This window comes from Macaca mulatta, chromosome 13, assembly GCF_049350105.2.
Source record: "Macaca mulatta isolate MMU2019108-1 chromosome 13, T2T-MMU8v2.0, whole genome shotgun sequence".
Classification (NCBI taxonomy): domain Eukaryota; kingdom Metazoa; phylum Chordata; class Mammalia; order Primates; family Cercopithecidae; genus Macaca; species Macaca mulatta.
In genome coordinates this window covers 9,427,275-9,452,358 of record NC_133418.1, presented here as the reverse complement: position 1 = coordinate 9,452,358, position 25,084 = coordinate 9,427,275, and the positions used below count along the sequence as shown (strand labels likewise).

Sequence of the window (25,084 nt, the reverse complement as noted above, 5' to 3'; positions counted from 1 at the left end):
GCATGAGTCACCGTGCCCAGCTAACAATAAATCTTTATGGATACCTCATTGGTTACATCTATGCAGTTACGTTCCTGGACACAGAATTGCTGGGCCAAAGAGACATGGACATTGCTCTTTTGCTCTTTTGACCTTGGTTTTGCTTTTACTCATGGAGAAAATTTTCATTTTTCTGTAGTTAAAAAAAAATTTTTTTTAAGAACCTCTAAGGTAGTTTTTATACTTGGAGAAGCTTTTCTTCAATATATATTTTTTAATTCCCATCTTCTGGCCGTTGTATGTTTCCTCTTTTTATATATATACCTTTAAATCTTTGATTTAGTTGGAATTTATTTTGGCGTAAGTTGTGAGAAATGGATGCAGCTTCTCCCCACCCGCCCCACCGGTGATACCCAGTTGCCTCAAATAATTTTTTAAATAATTCATTTTGCCTCATGCATTTGGAATTCTGCTTCTGTGCACTAAATTCTTTAATGTATTTGGGTCTATTTTTGGACTTTTATTCTGTCTCATTCTGTGGGCGTCTCCATATGCTACAGCCACGATGTTTTAATTACTTAAAGACCGGTCCAGGTTTCACTGTTTAAAACGTTGTTCCAGTGGTCTTATTTTCCTTCTAAGTGAACTTAGAAGCAGTATTTTTAGTTCTTTTTTAATCTTACTGATACTTTATGATTCTTGCATTCATTTGTAGCTAAATTCATGTAAAATTTTTTATTTTAGCCCTTCTTTTCTATGTCTCTTGATTTTTGTCTCATGTCTGCTTATGCCTTCAGAGCAATGCTAAATAATAGTGATCATAGTAGAAATTTTCATATTGTCTCCCTGATTTTAATGAATATGCTTTAGGCATTATGTATTAGTACTCATAAGTGGAATTGATCTGTATAGTGTTTTGTTTGTTTGTTTTTCATTGAGCTACAGTCTCACTCTGTCGCCCAAGCTGGAGTACGGTAGGATGATCTCAGCTCACTGCAGCCTCAACCACCTGCTCCCAACTCGTTTTTTCTTTAAATTATTTGTAGAGGCATGGTCTCACTTACACAGGCTGGTCTCCAACTCCTGGCCTCAAGTGATCCTCCGATCTCACGTCTCAAAGTGCTGGGATTACAGGTGTGAACTACCATGCCTGGCTTGTATGGTTCTTTTGTTGGTTGTTTATTACCATGTTTGGTTTTATTATCTTAGAAGTAATTTTTTTTTTTTTTTTAGACAGAGCCTTGCTCTGTCGCCTAGGCTGGAGTGCAGTGACGCGATCTCGGCTCACTGCAAGCTCCATCTCCCGGGTTTACGCCATTCTCCTGCCTCAGCCTCCCGAGTAGCTGGGACCACAGGCGCCTGCCACCACGCCTGGCTAATTTTTTGTATTTTTAGTAGAAACTTGGTTTCACCATGTTGGCCAGGATGGTCTCGATCTCCTGACCTCGTGATCGACCCGCCTCGGCCTCCTGAAGTGCTGGGATTACAGGCGTGAGCCACCGCGCCTGGCCGTCTTACAAGTAATTTTTAAACTTTCTAATTTTTTAATCTGCTGTGGAACAACTTAAATATCGTTGCTATTACTTGTTCCTTAAAGGTTTGGTGGTAGACTTCACCTGTGAAACTGAACAGTACTCTAGCTTTTGGGGGAATCGTTATTTATTTATTTATTTTTGAGCTGGGGTCTCGCACTGTCGCTGGGGCTGGAGTCCAGTGGCGCGATCTTAGCTCACTGCAACCTCTGCTTCCCTGGTTTACCCCGATTCTCCTGCCTCAGCCTCCAGAGCTGGGATTACAGGTGCCCACCACCACACCCGGCTAATTTTTTGTAAGTTTGGTAGAAATGGTGTTTCACTATGTTGGCCAGACTGGTCTTGAACTCCTGACCTAGTGATCCACCCATCTAGGCCTCCCAAAGTGTTGGTATTACAGGCGTGAGCCACCATGCCTGGCCGGGGGGAGTAGTTTTTAGTGATTGATTCTATTACTTATAATGTCATCAGTTTCTTTTGGAACCAGGTTTGGTAACTTATGTTTTCCATGGAATTTTTCTAATGTATTTATATATGTAGATGAACATAGTACCCTTATATTTAATTTAATGTTCTCTGTATCATATTTTGTGTTCTTCACATTGATTTCTTTGTTCTTTCCTACAGGAACAGGAAATATAGTGGTCATTATGATTAGCTATCCAAAAGGAAGAGAAATTTTGGAGCTGGTGCAGAAAGGAATTCCAGTAACGATGACCATAGGGGTTGGCACTCGGCACGTACAGGAGTTCATCAGCGGTCAGTCTGTGGTGTTTGTGGCCATCGCCTTCATCACCATGATGATTATCTCGTTAGCCTGGCTAATATTTTACTATATACAGCGTTTCCTATATACTGGCTCTCAGATTGGAAGTCAGGTAATGATGGATAACTCTGAATTTTGATTTTTAAAAGATAGTTCATAAATATGCCCCATATGTATTCCTAGAAGTTATATTTGACCGTATTCTTTTATTTTTGCTTATATTATTTAAGTATTCACATGACTTTTTGGAAATCACTTTTTAATTGGACTATGTTAAATTTTTTGTTTTGTGGGAGATTAGATACCTTTAAGTCTGGGTTACTTTTTGCACATTTGTTTCCTGCAGGAACCCTCTTAGTCCCTTGCCAGACACAAAGGAGTGATGAAAAGGCCTGAGTTAAGGGTGGACCTGTCCTTAGGTAGCCCTCATTCTCTGATGAGACCTAAAAGTGAGGAGCAGAGAGGAAATGGGGGCCTCTCTGTCTCCATCATGGAGCTATAGTAAAGCCATTTATCTGTCTCAGTGACAGCGAAGAGAAGGGCCGTCAGAGAGCCAGTGGCTTCCCAAGGCAGGCCTTTTGAACGTCCCACTTATTTCTGTCATTGTGGAAAGTTGACTGTTCTGTCTTGAGTACTAGGAAGAGGCCTTTGGCTTTTAGGTACTTGAGTAGATGAGCATATGGTACCCCATCCTTAGCTTCTTACTTTCTTGACAATATTTAAACATAAGATGTGGTTTCTTCTTCAGAAAAGAAATTGAAAATCAGTACTCTTGGTCACACACCTCTTAATGTTACATATGGCTGTTCTGCATATTAAGACTTGAATGGCTTTTGTTGTTTGGGGGCTTTTTTATTAAGTTGGTGCAAAAGTAATTGCGGTTTTTGCCATTAAAAGTTATTTTCAGTATAGTCATTTGACTTTGCCTTTCAAGTGAAATGTTTTCTGTATGCTTATGTGTATTGTATTTGTGACTTTTAAGAAAAATAGTGATTTAATTTAAATTATTCAATAACTATATTAATATTTTCCCACCCAAGAGCCATAGAAAAGAAACTAAGAAAGTTATTGGCCAGCTTCTACTTCATACTGTAAAGCATGGAGAAAAGGTAATATTTTCATGGGTTTTTTTTGTGGTTTAGAGTAGAGAATATGCTGTACGTGTTTATTTTAAAGAAGGATTGGCAGAAATATTTTGCTATTGAGAAGAGCCTTCTAGACCTGCATTAATATGGTAGCCGCTAGTCACATACGGCAATTTGCATTTAAACCAATTTAATTTAAAATTGAGCCCCTCACTGGTGACAGTTCAAGCACTTTGGGAGCCACAGTGGCTGGTTGCTGCCCTCCTGGACCGCTCTGACATTCCCAGCAGTGAAGAAAGTGGTGCTGGTTAGAACCAGGTAACTATAAAGATGTGGAGGAGCATACAGTCTTCACCAACCCTTGATACCTTCAGTTCATTTCTGTTAAATCTGAGACTATGTGTCCACTCCTTTAGTTACAGGGAGAACATGTTGGCATTTGTGGAGAAGGAGAGAAAAGGGGTTTTTAAAACTACTTTTGGAAAAGGAAACATTTTGACATGGCCAATCTGACACTTAAAAGTTCAAAATCATACCAGAATTTTAAAGCATTTTTGAAATAGGACAAATCCTGAATCTAGAAGCTCAGATTCTTGGAGAATAGATGCCTTAAAAGGAAAACTGTTGCTAATGCGTAGTATTTATTCTTTTCGTAGTTCTTCTGGTGTGCTTTAAAATGTTGATAATTGTGTTGACTTGCAGCTATGACTTGGTGTAGCTGTTTGGATTTTCATGTTATCTCACTAAGTTATCAAAAATCTGTTCCACCCTCCAGTCTCTATTCCCCTTCAGAAAGAAAGAGTACCTGCACTTATGGTGTATATCTCTTTCTTTGACCTTAAAGGATTAAAGCAAAAATAACACATTAGCTTACAGACCTTTCATTTTTTTTTTTTTTTTTAATTTGGAATTGATAGTAATGAGGCTTCGAGAATTGTATTGGTGGCTACCATTCCTTTGCTAATTGCTTTCGTACTGCAGTTCAGTTTTAACAGTTTGTGCAAGGTATTGTTTTCTTTCCATGTAAATGTGTTGAACAGAAAAAGTAAAAAAAAAAAAAGATCACATCTCATGGCTTAAGATTAGTGTCTGGTTTGCAGATCACTCAGAAGGTCCTTAGGGATCGAGTTTCCAGTTAATGCCTGTGACAAACTCTGCACACATTCAGCATAGTCAGTTACTTGACAAGCATGTGGTTTACGTTCCTCTTGGAACATGCCTTCTTAGCCTCCTTAGCAGGAAATCGCAGTTCTTTTTTTTTCTTCTTTAATAAGACAGTCTCACCCCGTCACCCAGGCTGGAGTGCAGTGGCGCATTCTCGGCTCACTGCAAGTTCCGCCTCCTAGGTTCACGCCATTCTCCTTCCTCAGCCTCCCAAGTAGCTGGGACTACGGGTGCCCGCCACTACACCCAGCTAATTTTTTGTATTTTTAGTAGAGATGGGATTTCACCATGTTGGCCAGGATGGTCTCGATCTCCTGACCTCGTGATCCGCCCGCCTCGGCCTCCCAAAGTGCTGGGATTACAGGCTTGAGCCACCGTGCCTGGCCGGAAATCGAAGTTCTTAAGTGTGAGAAGACGTAGATGTATTTGTTTAATTTACTGAATCGAATCTTTGAGAACACAAGTAAATTGATATTATCCTCTTCCCATACAGAACAATTTTGAAAATATGCTTCCAGGGACTGTTTCTTGAAAGTTGTCAAAATAATGGTTGAAAAAAAGAGGAGCCTTGCAAAAAAGCCTTATGGTGTATATATTTTTAAGAAGATTCCTAAATGATCCATGAGGTATATACAGATGGCCCCCAACTTCCAATGGTTTGGCTTAACAATTTTTCAACTTTATGACAGTGTGAAAGCAATACGCATTCAGTAGAAACCATACTTCAAGTGTTGTTTTTAACTTTCAGTATGGTATGCAGTAGATTATATGAGAGAGTCAGTACTTTATTATAAAATAGGCTTTGTGTTAGATGATTCTGCCCAAGTGTAGGCTAATGTAAGTGTTCTGAGCATGTTTATGGTAGGCCAGGCTAAGTCATGATGTTCAATAGGTCAGGTACATTGAATGCATTTTACACTTAATGATATTTTCAACTTACAATGGATTCAGTGAGATGTGACCCCATGGTAAGTTGAAGAACAGCTGTACACAGATTTTCTTGCAATTTTACATTTTAAACTGTACAAAAAAATGTGTTTTCTTCAGACTACATTGTATTCCATTCTAGAGAAAATAAAAATTAGTGTTGTCTAATTTTTATTTTCTTGTAGACTAATTCACAGTAATGTATAAAGTTGCAAACCATTATTAGAGATTTTAAAAATTATTTAATCATTCTTGCCCCACATATGATTACTTTCATTGAAACATACAATTTTAAATGTTGTTACAAGTTCATTTTAATACAGTCTTTGATAACAATATCTACATATAAAATCAAATGTGGTCGCGCCTGTAATCCCAGCACTTTGGGAGACAGAGGCAGGAGGATCGCTTGAGTCCAGGAGTTTGAAACCAGCCTGGGCAACATGGTGAAACCCTGTCTCTTAAAAAAAATAAATAGGCTGGGCGTGGTGGCTCACGCCTGTAATCCTAGTACTTTGGGAGGCCGAAGTGGGTGGATCACAAGGTCAGGAGTTCGAGACCAGCTTGACCAATATGGTAAAACCCCATCTCTACTAAAAATACAAAAACTAGCTGGGCATGGGTGGTGCGTGCCTGTAGTCCCAGCTACTCAGGAGGCTGAGGCAGGAGATTCACTTGAACCCAGGAGGCGGAGGTTGCAGTGAGCCAAGATGATGCCACTGCACTCCAGCCTGGCAACAGAGCGAGGCTGTGTCTCAAAAAATTAATTAATAAGAGAAAATGTTTACTGCTTCCATATTGACAGGTGGTGCACATGGCTAAATATATATTTAAATACAGCAATTACATAAGAACAGTGTAACTGTGTTCCATAAAATGAACTGCCTAAATTTGCAGCCATATGCTGATACTGATTGGGAGTCTCTGAGTCCCTACCCGAGCATCCTGGGAAGGAGAATCCTGCTGGCCTGTCTTGTGTCAGATGGCCACTGTGGCCCTGGCTGCCTTGGTTAATGGATGAGACCAGGTGTGTAGATCCAGGAGTTATTCCAGAGAAGTAGGGAGGGCTGATTACCACCAAAGAGGTTCATGACCCATAGATTCTTAGAAGTGGAAATTTTGTCACAAGACTACTTTCTCCCCAGCAATTTTTGTTTCTTTGTACCTTTATTAAGTAGTTAGATGAAAAATGGTAGCTTACTCTAATTTGTCATTCTAAGTTTTATGTTTGAAAAGTAATTTATTTTATAATATAGCAGACATTTGCATTTCTACAGCATTTAAAACATGAATACTTTTTAACAACCCATGAACACTTGCTTAGTATTTAAACATTTTAAACTGTACAAAAATGTTTTCTTCGGTCTACATCATATTCCATTCTAGAGAGACTAGTGGTGTCTAATTTTTATTTCCTTGTAGACTCATTCACAGTAATGTATAAACTTGCAAACCGTTATTAAAGACTTTAAAAATTATTTCATCGTTTTTGCCCTGCATATGATAAATGATAGTATTTACTTTCATTGAAACATATAATTTTAAATGTTGAAAGTTCTTTTTTTTTGTTGTGCTTTTTGAGATGGAATCTTGCTCTGTCACCAGGCTGGAGTGCAGTGGTGCAATCTTGGCTCGCTGCAACCTCCACCTCCCAGGTTCAAGCGATTCTCCTGCCTCAGCCTCCCGAGTAGCTGGGACTACAGGCATGCACTACCATGCCCAGCTAATTTTTGTATTTTTAGTAGAGAGGGGTTTCACCATGTTGGCCAGGATGGTCTCAGTCTCTTGACCTCATGATCTGCCTGCCTTGGCCTCCCAAAGTGCTGGGATTACAGGCATGAGCCACCGTGTCTGGCTGTGAAAGTTCATTTTAATACAGTCTTTGATAACAATATCTACATAAAAAAATCAAACATCTGGCATGGTGGCTCATGCCTGTAATCCCAGCACTTTGGGAGGCTGAGGCAGGAGGATCGCTTGAGTCCAGGAGTTTAAGACCAGCCTGGTCAACACGGTGAGGTCCTGTCTCTTTTTTCTTTTTTTTTTTTTTTTTTTTTTTTTTTTTTTTTTTGAGACGGAGTCTTGCTCTGTCACCCAGGCTGGAGTGCAGTGGCCGGATCTCAGCTCACTGCAAGCTCCGCCTCCCGGGTTTACGCCATTCTCCTGCCTCAGCCTCCCGAGTAGCTGGGACTACAGGCGCCCGCCACCTCGCCCGGCTATTTTTTTGTATTTTTTAGTAGAGACGGGGTTTCACCGTGTTAGCCGGGATCGTCTCTCGATCTCCTGACCTCGTGATCCGCCCATCTCGGCCTCCCAAAGTGCTGGGATTACAGGCTTTTCTTTTTTTTTTTTCAGATGACGTCTCGCTGTCACCCAGGCTGGAGTGCAGTGGCGCCATCTTGGCTCACTGCAGCCTCTGACTCCCTGGTTCAAGTGATTCTTCTGCCTCAGCCTCCCGAGTAGCTGGGACTACAGGCATGCGCCACCATGCCCAGCTAATTTTTGTATTTTTAGTAGAGACGAGGTTTCACCATGTTGGCCAGGATGGTCTCGGTCTCCTGACCTCTTTATCGGCCCTCCTTGGCCTCCCAAAGTGCCGGGATTACAGGTGTGAGGCATTGCACCTGGCCAAAACCGTGTCTCTTTAAAAAATAAATAAATAAAACAATAATAATAAATAAGATAAAATGTTTACTGCTTCCATATTGACAGGTGGTGCACATGGCTAAATATATTTTTAAATACAGTAATTACATATGAACAGTGTATTAGTATTTAAACACTGTTCATATCTGATTAGGCAGACAATGAAATTTTTTCCTTTTCAGTCATATTATTTAGATAATCCCCTAATAGTGGTAAACACCAACTAGAGTTGTTTGTGTTTTAGTTTCGCTGGTTGTACCACTGTAGAAGGGAATTCATCGTTGTCGTAGTCCGGATGTGGTGAGTTTACCAAGGGATATACTATGTGCCAAGAATGTAGTAACACTTTCTTCTTCTTTTTACAGGGAATTGATGTTGATGCTGAAAATTGTGCAGTGTGTATTGAAAATTTCAAAGTAAAGGATATTATTAGAATTCTGCCATGCAAGTATGTTCTTTTTACCTACTGAGATGTTAAAAATTATTTGACAAGTTTTAGGTGTCTGACAAAATAGTTATTTGTTTTTTATGATATGAAGATCTTGTTATTTGTGATCATCTCCTCTTTTTAGAAAAGCAGCTTGGATTTTAAATGTAATGTCTTCACTGCTCTTTAAGATTGCTTTACCTAGGAGATTCTTAGGTTACATTAAGACTCGTTAAGTATCTTTGTCATAGATTGGCTTTTAGTCTTCTAAGCAAGGCTTTATCAGAATCCTAGGAATTACATTATACGTTTAGCAGTGCAAAAAGTAAGCTGTGTTGGGAGCAAGAAAAATGAGGGACCGGGGAGAAGGGCCCGAAACAGCCTAAATGAAGTGGGTTGGGGAGGGCAGTAGTTTGCTGTTATTTGCACCCTGGACTTGCGTTCCTTCTAAGGTTGTTTAAAATCAGTATTCCTAGCTGGCTCACACCTGTAATCCCAGCACTTTGGGAGGCTGACTCAGGTGTTCAAGACCAGCCTGGTCAACATGGTGAAACCCCGTCTCTACTGAAAATACAAAAATTAGCCGGGTGTGGTGGTGTACGCCTGTAATCCCAGCTACTCAGGTAGCTGAGGTAGGAGAATTGCTTGAACCCGGGAGGCAAAGGTTACAGTGAGCCAAGATTGCGCCACTGCACTCCAACCTGGGTGACAGAGTGAGACTCCATCTCAAAAAAAAAAAAAAAGAAATTTTTTTTCCTTTATTCTGGTTACACTAAGGGTTTTGTTTTAGTAGCAGGAAGTTGCTTTAAAAAAAAAATAGAACGAAAAGGGTGAGCATGGTGGCTCATGACTGTAATCCCAGCATTTTGCAAGGCCAAGGCAGGTGGATTACTTAAGGCCAGGAGTTTGAGACCAGCCTGGCCAACATGGCGAAACCCCGTCTCTATTACAATAAAAATACAAAAATTAGCCAGACATGGTGGCGCATGCCTGTAATCCCAGCTACTCAGGAGGCTGAGGCATGAGAATTGCTTGAACCTGGGAGGTAGAGGTTGCAGTGAGCTGAGATCATGCCATTGCACTCCAACCTGGGCAACATGGCAAGACTCTATCTCCAAAAAAAGTAATGGGATACTTTAATTGATAACTTTTTAAAAAGAATTGCTTTGTTAAAAAGGTTCGTTTTGTGTGCAGAAATGGTATGTTTTAAGTCTGATGAATTTTAATTATACTTCACAGCTATTAGAAGCAGGTCACAAGTCAGTATATAATTATATTTTGCTTTGTTTGCAGGGTATTTTAGTATATATCCAAGTACTTTTTAGTAGATTGATAACTGTGTGAAGGAAATGCAGCCATGCATATCAGGGTAACCAAATGAAAGTTTCCTGACTAAAGGTAGCTGGTTTAAACCCACAAACATTTACATGTGATTGGTACGATGGGCACTGAATAAACTGGGTTGGGTCAGTGTAAGTTGATCATGTCATGTAGAAAGTTATTAAAGTAGAGAAAAGAGTTTTTACTCCAGGCTGGTTTAGGGCAAGTCTTTCTAACTTAAAAACAATGTCCAGGAAGCTGCACAGACGAGCAGTGCTAGGTCATGCTGGTGGCTGAGCTGGAGTTTGGACCTGACCCTCAAATGCAGGCACATGTGCACAGTTCCTGGTCTCCTTACCGGGCTTTTGACTTTTCCCTTATTTTCTCCTGTGCTTTATTTATGTAACAAATTTCCCAATAAAGCCAACATGTTCCTTTTATGTTTTTGTAAAAATTATTTCTTACGTACTGGTTTTTTTTTTATTTATTTTTTATTTTTTTGAGACAGAGTTTCGTTCTTGTTGCCCAGACTGGAGTGCAAGGGGTGTGATCTTGGCTCACTACAACCTCTGTCTTCCGAGTTCAAGCGATTCTCCTACCTCAGCCTCCTGAGTAGCTGGGATTACAGGCGTCCGCCAACACACCCAGCTAATTTTTGTACTTTTAGTGTAGAGCGGGTTTCACTATGTTGGCCAGGCTAGTCTCGAACTCCTGACCTCAGGTGATCCACCCACCTCAGCCTCCCAAAATGTTGGGATTACAGGCGTGAGCCACCATGCCTGGCCGCAAGTACTGTTACTTTTAATTCCACTAGCAGATTTCTGTTTGTAAAAAAAGTCTCCAAACAACAGTAATAATACCAAACAATGACCAAGTAAGCTCTGTGCCTGACGCAGTTGTACACACGTTGCATGTGCCGCTCAGCGCCCCTGGTGTGGGGCAGAGAGTGTAGGAACCTAGTTCAGAGTCCCAGCCATTGAATGGCATGCTCGTGTCTAAGCCCAGCCTGTCTGGCTCTGAAACCCATACATACTATAATCTTAACTCCTTTTCTTCATCTCTTGTAGAAAATAGATTTATCACACAGGAAAAGTTAGCCAACTGAGACAAATCAGCAAAAGAAGAAAATATATATGCCTTTTTTTTTTATTCTGAAAGTGATAGGTGTTCATTATAGAAAAATGGAGTGTATACAAAACTGTGTAAGAGAGAAAAAAAGTGTTGTGTAAGCCTGCGTAAGCCTACCACCGCAAGATGATCTGTTAATATTTTTGTTGTATTTCCATTTGAGTCATTTTATGGACTTTATATAAGGTACTGCCAGTTTAGTATTAGTTTACTTATTACTACTAGTTGATTTATGCCACATTTTTTCCCAAAAATTTTTCAAATAACTTACAAAGGCACATAAAAATGTACAACCTAGTGTGAGGGCATAAATAAGCCATGGTTTTTGTAGGGTGAAGGGAAATTTTCCCTAGAAGTGCCAGATTCTGTTTCACATGGAAGAGAGAATAATGACATGATAAGTAAGTAGACTAGAATGTTGATTTGACGCCAGCTAACTTGTAATGAGAGGATGAGTTGGTAGAATGTCTTATTTCTTTTATAAGTTATATAAACATTGATTTTAAAAACATTAACACATACTTAATTTTTTTAGGCATATTTTTCATAGAATATGCATTGACCCATGGCTTTTGGATCACCGAACATGTCCAATGTGTAAACTTGATGTCATCAAAGCCCTAGGATATTGGGTTTGTTACATTTTTGTTTATATTCAATCTCTGCCCCAGTTCTTCCTGAGTGATTCAGTTTCATTATTGACTAGAAACAAGAGGAACGGGCGAAAGGCTCCTAATATTCTTGTGGTTCTCTGAAGAAAATTTCCTCACTATTAAAAATGACTTCTTAAGGCAGTCCAAAAAAATCAGTGAAATAGATTTGTGATGATAGAATAATATGCTCAGATGTTTCCCAGAGAGTTTGTAATTACTTAATGTGTTTTGGTATGCTGCACCACAGAATGTATATATGCTAGTTTTGTATAAACAAGAATCATAAAATATTTGAAAAGGAAGGAGCCGCATAGGTTGTCTGGCTTAATATGTGCATTCTACATGTGAGGAAACCAAAGCCAATACTTCTTAACATCAAATATTATTCCCTATTCCTAGGTTTCAGAATCAAATAGACCTGGGGCAGTTTGTCCTGCATTGAAGTTGGTTCATCACTGATGGTCACAGGGCCTTACACAGAAGACGGGGGCAAAATGAAAAGGAAATCATAGGAGTAGCTAGCCACGTGCTGAACAAATGCCTTCCATACCTTGTTATGTCTAATCTTCACAGTTGCTATATAAGTGCTGTCACTATTCCCATCTTACTAATTAGAAACTTGAGCTTAGAGAAGCTAAATAACTCACCTGAAGTCATACAGTTATTTAATGGGAACTCATCTTTCAAATAAAGTTTGCTTAATTCCAGGGTCTGAGCACTTAACTATTACCCTACCCAAAGAGGGGAACATAGAGGGAAAGAATACTTTTGTTTAGGTTATATTTTTTATTGGTTTTAGAGTCTTCATACAATCTATTAATGTCTCAACATATTCTCATTTAGAAGATAAACAGTTTTAGGCCGGACTTGGTGGCTCATGCCTATAATCTTGGCATTTAGGGAGGCTGAGGTGGGCGGATCACTTGAGGTCAGGAGTTCCAGACCAGCCTGGCCAACATGGTGAAACCCTGTCTCTACTAAAAATACAAAAAAAAATCAGCCAGATGTGATGGCACGCTCCTATAGTCCCATTTACTTGGGAGACTGAGACAGGAGGATCGCTTGGGTCTGGGAGGCAGAGGTTGTAGTGAACTGAGAGCGTGCCACTGCACTCTAGCCAGGGCAACAAGAGTGAAACCCTGTCTCTCTCAATCAATCAATAAAAAAAAAAAAAAAAAGTTTTTAAATAAAGATCTTTGGGGAAAATAATTTATCAAATATCGTCTTGTTGCTAAACATATTTTTAGAGTTTTTCATAGAGTTTATTGTGGAATTAGAAACTGCAGTTTGGGTTTTTTTAAATGATGATCATTTTATGCAGCTTTAAGCCATTATGGTCATGTAAGCTTCTATAGTGGCATCATTAAAGCGCTTAGAGAAGCTAAATAACTCACCTGAAGTCATACAGTTATTTAATGGGACTTATTTCCCAGACTGCAGTCTGTTTAAAATGTCCCCTCATCTTCTAGCTTAAGAGACCGCTTCCTTAACAACTCCTGTCATTCTCTATGAATTACAATTCATTTGTTTTTTTGAGACAGCCTCACTCTGTCGCCCAGGCTGGAGTGCAGTGGTATGATCTCAGCTCACTTCAACCTCTGCCTCGTGGGTTCAAGTGATTCTCCTGCCTCAGCCTCCCAAGTAGCTAAGCTTACAGGTGCACTCCACTACATCCAGCTAATTTTTTATATTTTTTGTAGAGATGGAGTTTTACCACATTGGCCAGGCTGGTCTCAAACTCTTGGCCTCAAGTGATCCATCCGCGTCAGCCTCCCAAAGTGCTGAGATTACAGGCATGAGCCATCGCACCTGGCCACTGAATTGTTTTTTAAATGTGAGTTCCAGAACGCCTTCACTGTGTGCTCACAGGAAGGTGGCGGTCAGTGTTCAAGAACGGTCTTACTAGAAACTGAGACTATTTTGATGTCCAGAAAATTTGTCTCTCTTCTAGAATTTCTTCACATATTCATGGTTTTCAATAATTGTAGCTGTGTTTAGCATGGCATAACATGCTTTCTTAATGAACCTGGCTCATCCCCCTTTACTGCAGAAACTGTAGCTTAGATGAGACGATGAGCCTTTGTGGGGACAGCATTTTAAATAATAGCATACAGGGAGCTTGATGGATTTCTTTCTTGGCAAGGTTTTAGAACTCTTCCTTCATTAGATACGCTCTAAAGCATATTCTAAGTTGTTTTCTTCATCAGTCAGTAGTTTTTTTTTTTTTTTTTTTTTGAGACGGAGTCTCGCTCTGTCACCCAGGCTGGAGTGCGGTGGCTGGATCTCAGCTCACTGCAAGCTCCGCCTCCCGGGTTCACGCCATTCTCCTGCCTCAGCCTCCCGAGTAGCTGGGACTATAGGCGCCCGCCACCTCGCCCGGCTAGTTTTTTGTATTTTTTAGTAGAGACGGTTTCACCGTGTTAGCCAGGATGGTCTCGATCTCCTGACCTTGTGATCCGCCCGTCTCGGCCTCCCAAAGTGCGGGATTACAGGCGTGAGCCACTGCGCCCGGCCCATCAGTCAGTAGTTTAACATGCTTTTCATTTCTGGATGTTTGTATGAAAGGAATTTCACTGACTGTAGCATAGGGACTTTAATCCTCATGAGTTTTGTTTGTGGAAATAAGCTATATATTTCATATATTAAAAATTAAGACTCTTCATCTCACATAAGGTTGAGTTGCTTTCTTAGAATGTTAATTTCAGAAAGCTAGACTATATATCCCCAGAATGCCTAATTTATTTTTTGATGAACAGAACCTATAGTAACATTAAACCTCAGAAACTTACTGTCTTGTCTTTGACTTTTGAATCTTTAGACAGTACACCCTTTTCTGTGGACCTGTTGACCCCCTCCTGCAGTGGATGCTTTAGTTAGCCATGCTGTGCCCTCTTGGAGTAACTAGTTCTCTATTTCCCCATAACTGTAGTGAGAGTCAGCCTCAGTCCACCACACAGACTTTAAAGGTTTACAGCTATTTCAGTGATCCTTGTCACTTGTTTTCATTGATTTGGCAAGGATGGGTCAAAGAAATGACATCTGAGGTGCTAGATCTGCACTTGGCTCTGGGGAGACAAAGATGAGTGAGACACAGCCCCTCCCCTCACGGGCTCTTGAGGATTTCACTTTCTGGACTGGTGGGGGGTCAGGGCACGCACACAGACACGACACGGCCAAAGAGGCCTGTTTGAAGTGCTGCCTGTGGGAGCACAGAGGAGGGTCATACGGCCTGCTGCCAGGTAGAAATTGGAAGGTGGAGCAAGTGCATTTGAGAGGGCAGTTGTAGTGGGTGTTGCATTATCCGTCAGACACACCAAAGTCTTGAGGCTAATGCTATGTCTGGGGAGTGAACAGACAGGGTTGGAGGTTGGCAGGTAGTTAAGTTAGCAGATATAGGTAAACAGGTTGGGGCTAGGCTGGCAGAAGTTTGGGTATTGTGATGTCACAGCCACAGGATTTGTTGCTTGGTGTGTCAGGAGCAGGGATGGGGAGGGCGTTACGTTGCTGGTGAGGCAGGAGGGGCAGGTTCTAGAACCAGGTGGAGCAGGGCTGTTGGGGGCGCAGCCCGGTGGAGGGAGGTGGAGTGCCTGTGAGTGGTGTTTTTACTTGAAGCAATGGTGAGATGCTAAGCCAGATGGTCATAGTGAACTTGCAGCAACCCCTCATCTAATAAGTCACTTTACCAGGAGTTCCATCCACTTACAACACAGCTTTGACTCTGGTATTAATCAAATGAGGTTTCTAGCTGTTCCCCAAATGTCGAGACTTAATGTAGTGTTGCTGATAGCGTCTCCAGCCCTCCACTTTCACTGTTTTCCTTTCTTTAAAGCAGCAAATGGAAGCGGGAGGGAAGGTGGAGGCAAACTACAGCTGATCACCACCCTGTCCATATGGAAGGAGCCAGAGTAACTTTTTCAAGAAAATAATACAGTCTGAAGGCATCTGTTGTTCAAAAGCCTTGTTTATCTCTGAAACCCTAGTGCCTCACTGTAAACCAGCACAGGGCGGTAATCAGAGTTCATGGCTATGGCCTCATATCCTCTGTCCAGGAAGGCAAGGAAGTGGAGGAAAGCTTCACTTTCTGTCAATAGTTTAATTGCTTGTATCAAGGAGGGGAAATGTTTTTTAGAATAAAAAACATGTAGGCCTTAGGAGGTTGGTTGTCGAGAAAGAATTCATTTTCTGTGATACTAGATAAGGGAGACATTGTTGTGCTTTTTGCCAGATTCATTGTATAGAAGTACATAATATCGTGTGTGAATTACGAGCCAGATGACAGATAAGCTTTGATCATGTTTTTCTTCTGTTCTAATTCTCAAGGGAGAGCCTGGAGATGTCCAGGACATGCCTGCTCCAGAATCTCCTTCTGGAAGGGATCTGGCTGCAAATTTGAGTCTAACTTTACCAGAGGACGACGGAAGTGATGAGAGCAGCCCACCATCAGCCTCCCCTGCTGAATCGGAGCCACAGTGCGATGCCAGCTTTAAAGGAGATGCAGGGGAAAATACGGCATTGCTAGGTGAGCGGTGTGCAAATTATAAAACAATGGCATGTGGCCAGGTGTGGTGGCTCACACCTGTAATCTCAGGGCTTTGGGAGATTAAGGTGGGAGGATTGCTTGAGTTTGAGCTATCAAAGAATAAATAACCAGGAATTAAATATAACCTACGTTTTACTTAATGTATGAAGCTCTTTCTATGTTGATAAATAGGTGATTTTTTTACAGCTACATAGTACTACATTTTGAATTTTCTATAATTTCTTGAAACTATTCATGGGTGTTTATTATCACTAGCACTTTGAAATCATTATGTATATATACTTACCACTTGTCTAATTGTTTTCTGTCACTCTGATAGGTAAAGTGTAGTGAACTGCATGTATTTTTTGTTTGGTTTTTTTTTTTGTGTGTTTTGTTTTACTTTTTGAGGCAGCGTGTTGCTCTGTCACCCTGGCTGGAGTATACTGATGAGAACACAGCTCACTGCAGCCTCAAATTCCCAGGCTTAACTAGTCCTGCCACCTCTGCCTCCCAAGTAGCTGGGACCACAGGCACGTGCCACCACATCTAGCTAACTTTTTAAATTTTTTTGAAGTGATGAAGTCTCACCATGTTGTCTAGACTAATCGCATTTTTTTTTTTTTTATTACCGATGAGGTTAATCCTCTTTTCAGATTATTGGTCATCTTTATTCTTTGATGAACTGCTTATTTTATCCCTTGCTTATTTTTTTATGAAGATAGTAATTTTTTCATATTGATCCTTAGAGCTTTTTATACACTGAAAATACTAGGGCTTTGTCATATATTTTGTGTATTTCTCCCCCAGTTTCTGTATCCTTTGGCTTTTCATTGTACTTTCCAGATAGAAATTATGTAGTTTAGTTTCCTGTTCTCTCATGATTCTGCCTTTGATTGCATGCTGACTTAGGAAGGCCTTTCTTATCTTAGGATTATAAAGATATTGACCTGTACTTTGCGAGTATTTGTGGGTTTTGTATTTTACATTGAAATCTTAGTATATATAGTTTAAGGTGTGAGGAGAGATTTAACTAATCTATTTTTTTCCTTTTATTCCACTTGTTAAACCTAAGTGTTTAATCAGTTGTCCTAATATTGTTTAGTGAATAATAATTACAAATAATATGTTTTGATATTTGCAAGGCAAATTCTTTTATCTTTATTCTTCTTTTAAAAAAAATTCCTGGGCTATTCTATATTATTATTGTTATTGTTATTGTTTTTGTTTGAGATGGAGTCTTGCTCTGTCGGCCAGTCTGGAGTACAGTGGCGTGATCTCAGCTCACTGCAGCCTTCGCCTCCTGGGTTCAAGTGATTTGCTGGCCTCAGGTGATGTGCCCTCCTTGGCCTCCCAAAGTGCTGGGATTACAGGCATGAGCCACCACACCTGGCCTATTCTACATTTTTTAAAGATTAATTCTAAAATCATTTTGCCAAGTAAAAGAAAATCTCAGAATTTTTATTGGAATTGGATTCACTTAAAGGTTATTTTAAATGGGAAGAATCGATGCTTCAGATTTTGAATTTTGTCATCCTAGAAGGGGAAGTGTATTTTTCCAAAGCAGTAAGATTGAAACTAGGTCAGTTTCTTTGTGGCACATTTAGGATTCGTGAGGCAAAAACAGGTAGAAATATTAAAATGTAAGTATTAACAGCACCAGAGGAAGAAAAGAATGCATTGTGGAAGAAAAAAGGAGAATAGATTTCGGAGAATTATAAAATTGTAGCGATTGATTGGTGTAGGCATTCTCCTAACCAGCTCTCCAGCTAAGACTGGGCCACCTTACAAAGCAGCATGTTCTGTTGGTAAATGGCTCTTATTTTTAAGAATGTCTTTATATGGAGCCAGAATGCATACCTGTGTGATTTTGCCATTGCCTTCCAACTCCAGAAAGAAAACTAACTTTGCCTTCTCTAGTACATGAGCACCCTGGAGATACTAAGACTCTTATTCTGACTAAATGTCCTTCAAGAGCAGCCTCCAGAGTTTTCTGCATTCTTGCTACCTTGTTAACTTGCAGTGCATTACAGTTTACCATTGGCTGTCCTGAAATGCCCTCTTAGAACAAAGATAATACAATTTGAAATCATGGGTAGAAATAAAGAAGGTGGAAGCAGCAGCTAGGTTTCCAAAGCAGCAGAATGTCAGATACCTTCTGAAGCAGCCAGTTTCCCCCATTCCCCACCCAACCCCATGTGGGGCTCACATTCTGTTTTTCTCTCTTTGTCCTTTTTTTAAATTCCCAAGTATTGTGCATCAGCAAGTTGACTTTATCTGTTAATGTTCTTTCAGCCTTGTAACGGTAACAATATAAATTGAAAAACACTAAATTAGAAAAATCAGGCATTAATACCTCCAGAATAAAATGTAGTTTCACTTATAGTTGAGAAAACATTTACTAGACTCTTAGGAGCAACTAGGAAATGAGTGTGGAAGTTACTATGGTAGACCCTGGAGAAGGTGTTTTCCTGCGGAAGTGCACCTTCCACTGTCCAGTTACGTCACTCTCCACCTACTTCATCTCCTTGAAGGGAGTGTAAAATATTTGGTTGAGTGGGGGATTGCAAAATATTTGATTGGGTGTGGGGGGGATTGGAGAGATACTGATCAAAAGGTGCAAAGTTTCAGTTAGGAGTAAGTTCAAGAACTCCATTATACAGCATGGTGACTACAGTTCATAACAATGCATAGTATTCTTGAAAGATGCCCAAAGAGTAGATTTTAAATGTTCTCACTTTGAATAAGTATGTCAGGTAATGCACATGAATTACTGTGATTTAGCCATTCCACAATGTATACATGTTTCAGAACATCATGTTGTATACCATAAATATATGCAGTTTTTGTCAATTTAAACAGTAAAAACACATTTTATATTTATAAAGCAAGAGGAAACATTTTGAGATTACTTATGTTATTTCACCATTTAATAGAAACTTTAGGCTGGACATGGTGGCACACAATTGTAATCCTAGCACTTTTGGAGGTGGGGTGGTGGGGAGCAGATTACATCGCATGAGGCCAGCCTGGGGAACGTACAGAAACCCTGTCTCTACAAAACATTAGCAGGGCATAGAATAGTAGCATGTGCCTGTAGTCCCAGCTGTCTGGGAAGCTGAGGTAGGAGGATCACTTGAACCCAGCAGGTCAAGGATGCAGTGAGCCACGGCCATGATCATGTCACTGCACTCCAGCCTGGGTGAGAGAGTGAGACCCTGTCTCAAAAGAGAAACTTTAAATTGGCAAAATAAAAAGTAGTGGGTTCTACTGCTATCTTTAAGGAAGTATTCTATTCTAAGAGCCTTTTGTGTGGAGTGATTTTTGTATACCTAGTAATAGCAACTGTCTGGATTTCAGTACCAGCTCCTCCTCTTCCTTGCCATCTATACACCAGGGCTGGTGACGTGTTAATCTCTACCTCTTAGGGTCAATATAAATACTGGCTATTTTCATTGGTGGCAGCGTCACCATCACCTTAACTACTTGTTCAACTTTTGGGAACATCTTCTGGTACCACCATCTCTGACTGTCTTTAAAGACTGATCTTCTGATGAGATTAATGTTGGCTAGGCTAATGCTAAAAAACTCCTCATATGACAAAGATGTTTACCAGTTTTTCTTGTTGACTATCAATGGGTTATCAGTTTTCCATATATGTTTTCTTTACAATTTTCTGTTAGCCGGGCATGGTGGCTCATGCCTCTAATCCTGCATGTAATGGTAGACCCTGGAGAAGGTGTTTTCTCCACTTTGGGAGGCTGAGGTGGGTGGATCACCTGAGGTTAGGAGTTCGAGACTAGCCTGGCCAACATGGTGAAACCTTATCTCTACTAAAAATGCAAAAGATCACTGAGTGTGGTGGTGGGCGCCTGTAATCCTAGCTACCCAGGAGGCTGAGGCAGGAGAATTGCTTGAACCTGGGAGGTGGAGGTTGCAGTGAGCCGAGATGGTGCCATTGCACTCCAGCCTGGGCAACAGAGTGAGACTCCATCTCAAAAAAAAAAAAAAAAAGTTTTCTGTTTACCATCTTGAATTATCTCCAAGTGAGTAACTGTGTTTGTGTAGTTGAAGCTCGGAATATGCTGCCCTCTTCTCCTGATGGAGTAGCTTGTGTCGTTCTCTTGCAGAAGCCGGCAGGAGTGACTCTCGGCATGGAGGACCCATCTCCTAGCGCACGTGCCCACTGAAGTGGCACCGGCAGAAGTTTGGCTTGAACTAAAGGACATTTTATTTTTTTTACTTTAGCACATAATTTGTATATTTGAAAATAATGTATATTATTTTACCTATTAGATTCTGATTTGATATACAAAGGACTAAGATATTTTCTTCTTAAAGAGACTTTTCGATTAGTCCTCATATATTTATCTACTAAAATTTACTATGAACAGTGTGTTGCTTCAGACTTACAAAGACAACTGGGGCACATACTCTAATGTAAAGGACAGGTGGTGTTTCTGTATAATAGTCTGGCTGCTACGGTACTGTAAAAAGCTGGTTAATTCTATTTTTCAAGGTTTTGGCTAAGCACATCAATTTTAGACTAGTTGAAGTGGAACTGTATAATTCAATTCGGTAATCGATCACATGGGCTTTCCCTGGAGGAAATTTTTTTTTTTTTTTAAGAACTTGAAACTTGTAACTGAGATGTCTATAGCTTTTTTGCCCATCTGTGTTGTATGTGGAGATTTCAAAACCTGAGAGCACTTTTTCTTTGTTTAGAATTAGGAGAAAGTCACTAGATGACTTTAGGATTTGCATTTTTCCCTTTATTGCCTCATTTCTTGTGACGCCTTGATGGGGAGGGAAATCTGTTTATTTTTTCCTACAAATAAAAACCTAAGATTCTATATTGCACATGAGCATTAAGTTCTTTATTGCCTTGTTAAGGAAAATGAGTAGGCAGACTGAGAATCTGTTATATTGATTTCAGTTACAATTTAATCTTTACAATTAAAAGGGCGAAAGATAATACAATTTTAATTTTTATTGTTGACTCGAAATAACCAGTTTTCTTGATTAGAGTTTAAGCAGATTTTTTTTTTTTTTTTTTTTTTTTTTTTTGAGACGGAGTCTTGCTCTGTCGCCCAGGCTGGAGTGCAGTGGCCTGATCTCAGCTCACTACAAGCTCCGCCTCCCGGGTTCACGCCATTCCCCTGCCTCAGCCTCCCGAGTAGCTGGGACTACAGGCGCCCACCACCTCGCCCGGCTAGTTTTTTGTATATTTAGCAGAGACGGGGTTTCACCGTGTTAGCCAGGATGGTCTCGATCTCCTGACCTTGTGATCCGTTCGTCTTGGCCTCCCAAAGTGCTGGGATTACAGGCTTGAGTCACCGCGCCCGGCCCAGAGTTTAAGCAGATTTAATACCATGACCTTGGTAACCATTTCTTCTTTTTTACTTGCTTGCTGTTCTTTTGGGTCAAAGGAGCAGGCTAATGCAAAGCTTTTGGAGACCGCTAAGTGTTAGAAAGTGATAAAACGCACACTCTGCTGTTCTCACTTCGTGGAGGTAGAAGTCAGGAATATGAGGCAGTTATTTTTTAGAGTGTGGAATTGTAGTCTTGTGTTGCTTCTAGTTACACTATATCTTTAGTTGGTAGGTAAAAAATGTTTATTTAAAACAATTTTTAAAATTATAAATGTATTTTTATAGCCATATGTAGGGTATAAAGATTAATATGATGTTCTCAAGCTACTTAATACTTTGATTCGTGAAATGGTAAGTAAACAGTTTTACTGAAATAAACTCTACAGATAGATGCAACATGAGGAGTTATTGAAGCAGAAAATGTGTTTTGCTTTGTACACTGTGTGTGTGTTAGCAGACAGCCTCAAGTAGGTTTCCATAACAGCCACTGCCTTTGAATCTACCTTCTGTAGCTTAATATGTATAGGAAAATATATCCTGATTCTGTAGCAAGTAGATTGTTTGCTCTTTGTCTTTTAAGAAATACTAGGGGAGGGCTGGGTGCGGTGGCTCATGCCTATAATCCCAGCACGTTGGGAGGCTGAGGCAGGTGGATCACGAGGTCAGGAGATCGAGACCATCCTGGCTAACATGGTGAAACCCTGTCTCCATTAAAAATACAAAAAATTAGCTGAATGTGGTGGCATACATCTGTAGTCCCAGCTACTCAGGAGGCCGAGGCAGGAGAATCGCTTGAACCCAGGAGGCAGAGGTTGAAGTGAGCTGAGATTACACCACTGCACTCTAGCCTGGGCAACAAGAACAAAGCTCCGTCTCAAAAAAAAGAAAAATACTAGGGGAAAATGTTTTAACTAGTCATTCTTCCGAGTAGCTAACGAAGCTGACTTTTGAAAAGAAGGCTGTGAGCTTTGCAGATGCTGCCACCCAGAGCCCCTTGCTTCCAGCCATGGTCAACCCCACGTTTTTCAACACTGCCGTCGATGGCAAGCCCTTGGGCTGTGTCTCCTTTGAGGTAAGGGGCCTAGAAACCAAGAAGTGACTGTTCATCTAATCCATGAAACTATGTTAGCAGATTGGAGCTGTTTGCAGTTCCAAAGACAGCAGAAAACCTCCGTGCTCTGAGCACTGGAAAGAAGGGATTTGGTTATAAGAGTTCCTGCTTTCACAGAATTATTCCAGGGTTTGTGTGTCAGAGTGGTGACTTCACACGCCATACAGCATTGGTGGCAAGTCCATCTGCAGGGAGAAATTTGATGACAAGAACTTCATCCTGAAGCATACAGGTCCTGGCATCTTGCCCATGGCAAATGCTGAACCCAGCACGAATGTTTCCCAGTTTTTTATCTGCACTGCCAAGATGGCCAAGGCTGAGTGGTTGGATGGCAAACGTGTGGTCTTTGGCAAGGTGAAAGATGGCATGAATACTGTGAAGGTCATGGCGCACTTTGGGTCCAGGAATGGCAAGAGCAGCAATTTGCATGAAGATCACCATTGCTAACTGTGGATAACTGTAATAAATTTGACTGGTGTTTCTTTAAAAAAAAAAAAATACCGTGCCAGACCAAGGTAAATTGTTTTTGATCATTACAGAAATGTGATTTCTTAATCAGCAGCTGTCAAACATAGTGTTCCTTAATTTAAAAGCTTGAACACTAAATTATAAATTGGAGAGGTTGGAATAATTATGGTCATATATCTAGAAACACAAATCTTTAGTAGCAAAAAAGAAATTAGCAAGAGAAGAAAACTATTCGGTACTTTGAATGGAGAAAGTTTTCATTGATAGAAGTTTAGATGAAAATTAACATGAGAAAGAAGTGACAGGCCAAGTGTGGTGGTTCACGCTTTTAACACCAACAATTTGGGAGGCCAAGATGGGAGGATCTCTTGAGCCCAGGAATTCAAGACTAGCCTGGGCAACAAGGCAAAACTCATCTCTACTGAAAATTTAAAAAATCAGCTGGGCATGGTGGCACCCATCTGTAGTTCCAGCTACTTGGGAAGCTGAGGTGGGAGGATCACTTGAGCCCAGGAGGTTGAGGCTGCAGTGAGCCGTGATCACACCACTGTATTCCAGCCTGGGCAAGAGTGAAATCCTGTTAAAGGGGGGAAAAAAAAAACAGGAAGGGACAAATACGAGAGTTTTTGCTAAAGCTTTTAAGATGCAGAAAATTGGGGGAATGTATAATAAATCAGATTTCATTTAGTTATATTATTTACCACATGAATCACTTTCCTCCCAACAGTTGTCGTAAGAGCCATGTGTTCATGTGTAATGAAGACCAGTATTTAACTGTGGGAACCGTGGGTGGCGTGGCGAAGGAGACTGTCCGTGACTGTGCCGCTCTCCGCAGCCCCGTCTGCTGTCCTGTTTCCTCGGCTCCTTGGTGTCTGGACTGGCGTTCTGGGTGTCCCAGCGGAAAACTAAAGGGCCAGAGAGGTGTAAACACACACACCACTTGGCAGGTAATTTCCCCATGTGCTATCTTTTTAGGGATCCTGAACACACAGCCTTTCCCAAAAGACTGCTCCCTCCAGCTACTGAGGAATGATGACAAGAAAAGGCCGAATTGCAGTGTCTCCATCAGCAGTTTGCTCTCTCTGGGCACACGATGACAAAATTTCCTGAAGCGAACCACTAGTCTGACCTCAGTAGCAGGATTGGAAGCTTCATGCCATGGGAGTGGTCAAGAAAGGCATCCCAAAGAGAACTGAACTATTTAAAAAAAAAAAAAATAGACCTTTAGGAATAGGTGATTGTCCCCATATACTGGGGATGAAATACCCAGTGTAACCAAATTCCCCAGTAAGATCGCTTAGTTTGGCAATAGTCTCTTCTTTTGAGCACGCTGAAGTTTATTTGCTCAATGAAGGCTGAAATTATAAGTCAGTATATATGTATTACTAAGTAGAACTTGAGGTAATTATATGTTTTAGTCAAAAGCAGTTTCTGTGGGCTTGGTATAAACCCTACTTTGTGATTTGCTAAAGCACAGGATGTTGACTCAAACCAAAACTAGTTTTGTAGTTAATATATGTTGTGTTTCTGTGACTTAATAGTCAACTAGAAAAGCCACCTACGACATTCCCAGCTAATTAAGTTTTAAAAGTTTTTTTTTAAATACTTGTCACCATATTTTCAAAAATACTAACATTTGGATTACTAGTTATAAAAGTGCAATTTCTACTGTGTCATCATCAGCCCCGCAGCTGGAGACTTGCCCTCTGTACAGCAAAGTTGTGAAAAAAGTATTTGCACTACATTCATTTAAACATTAGGGGAAAAAACCAACCCATGCTTTTCTTTGCTGAGCTGTAGGGTTGTATTATTGGCTAGTGAGAAGCCTGGGAACACTAGGACTTTGTGTGGGTGACTGCAGGTATCAGATCCAGGATTATACAGGTACTCTTGGAAGTGTCTTGGGGATTTTCCTGGTAAGAACAACAGTGATTGCAAAAAAAAAAAAAAAAGACAAGATGTAAAGTGAAATCAGTAAAACATCTTA

General features: G+C 40.5%; 1 protein-coding gene and 1 non-coding gene across 4 annotated transcripts in view; both read left to right on the top strand.

The window, feature by feature from the left end:
- RNF149 (ring finger protein 149) overlaps nucleotides 1–25,084 on the top strand; it is a 38,745-nt gene that overhangs the window by 10,681 nt on the left and 2,980 nt on the right. Inside the window, exons 2-7 of one of the 3 annotated variants that reach the window (XR_001439245.3) lie at nucleotides 2,139–2,389; nucleotides 3,318–3,386; nucleotides 8,465–8,547; nucleotides 11,510–11,606; nucleotides 15,948–16,146; nucleotides 23,825–24,044. Coding sequence is in view for 2 of the 3 variants with exons in the window: in XM_028832245.2 (XP_028688078.2) it covers nucleotides 2,139–2,389; nucleotides 3,318–3,386; nucleotides 8,465–8,547; nucleotides 11,510–11,606; nucleotides 15,948–16,146; nucleotides 23,933–24,006 (773 nt within the window). In the remaining variant the exon portion in view is untranslated. Of the gene's footprint in view, nucleotides 1–2,138; nucleotides 2,390–3,317; nucleotides 3,387–8,464; nucleotides 8,548–11,509; nucleotides 11,607–15,947; nucleotides 16,147–20,276; nucleotides 21,007–23,824; nucleotides 24,045–25,084 lie in introns of those variants that run through there. The other 2 variants (XM_028832245.2, XM_001106945.5) reach the window with 2 other exon arrangements.
- On the top strand, nucleotides 24,119–24,232 carry LOC114672027 (small nucleolar RNA SNORD89). The gene has a single exon (XR_003722226.1). It is a non-coding gene; the product is annotated as a small nucleolar RNA SNORD89 (small nucleolar RNA).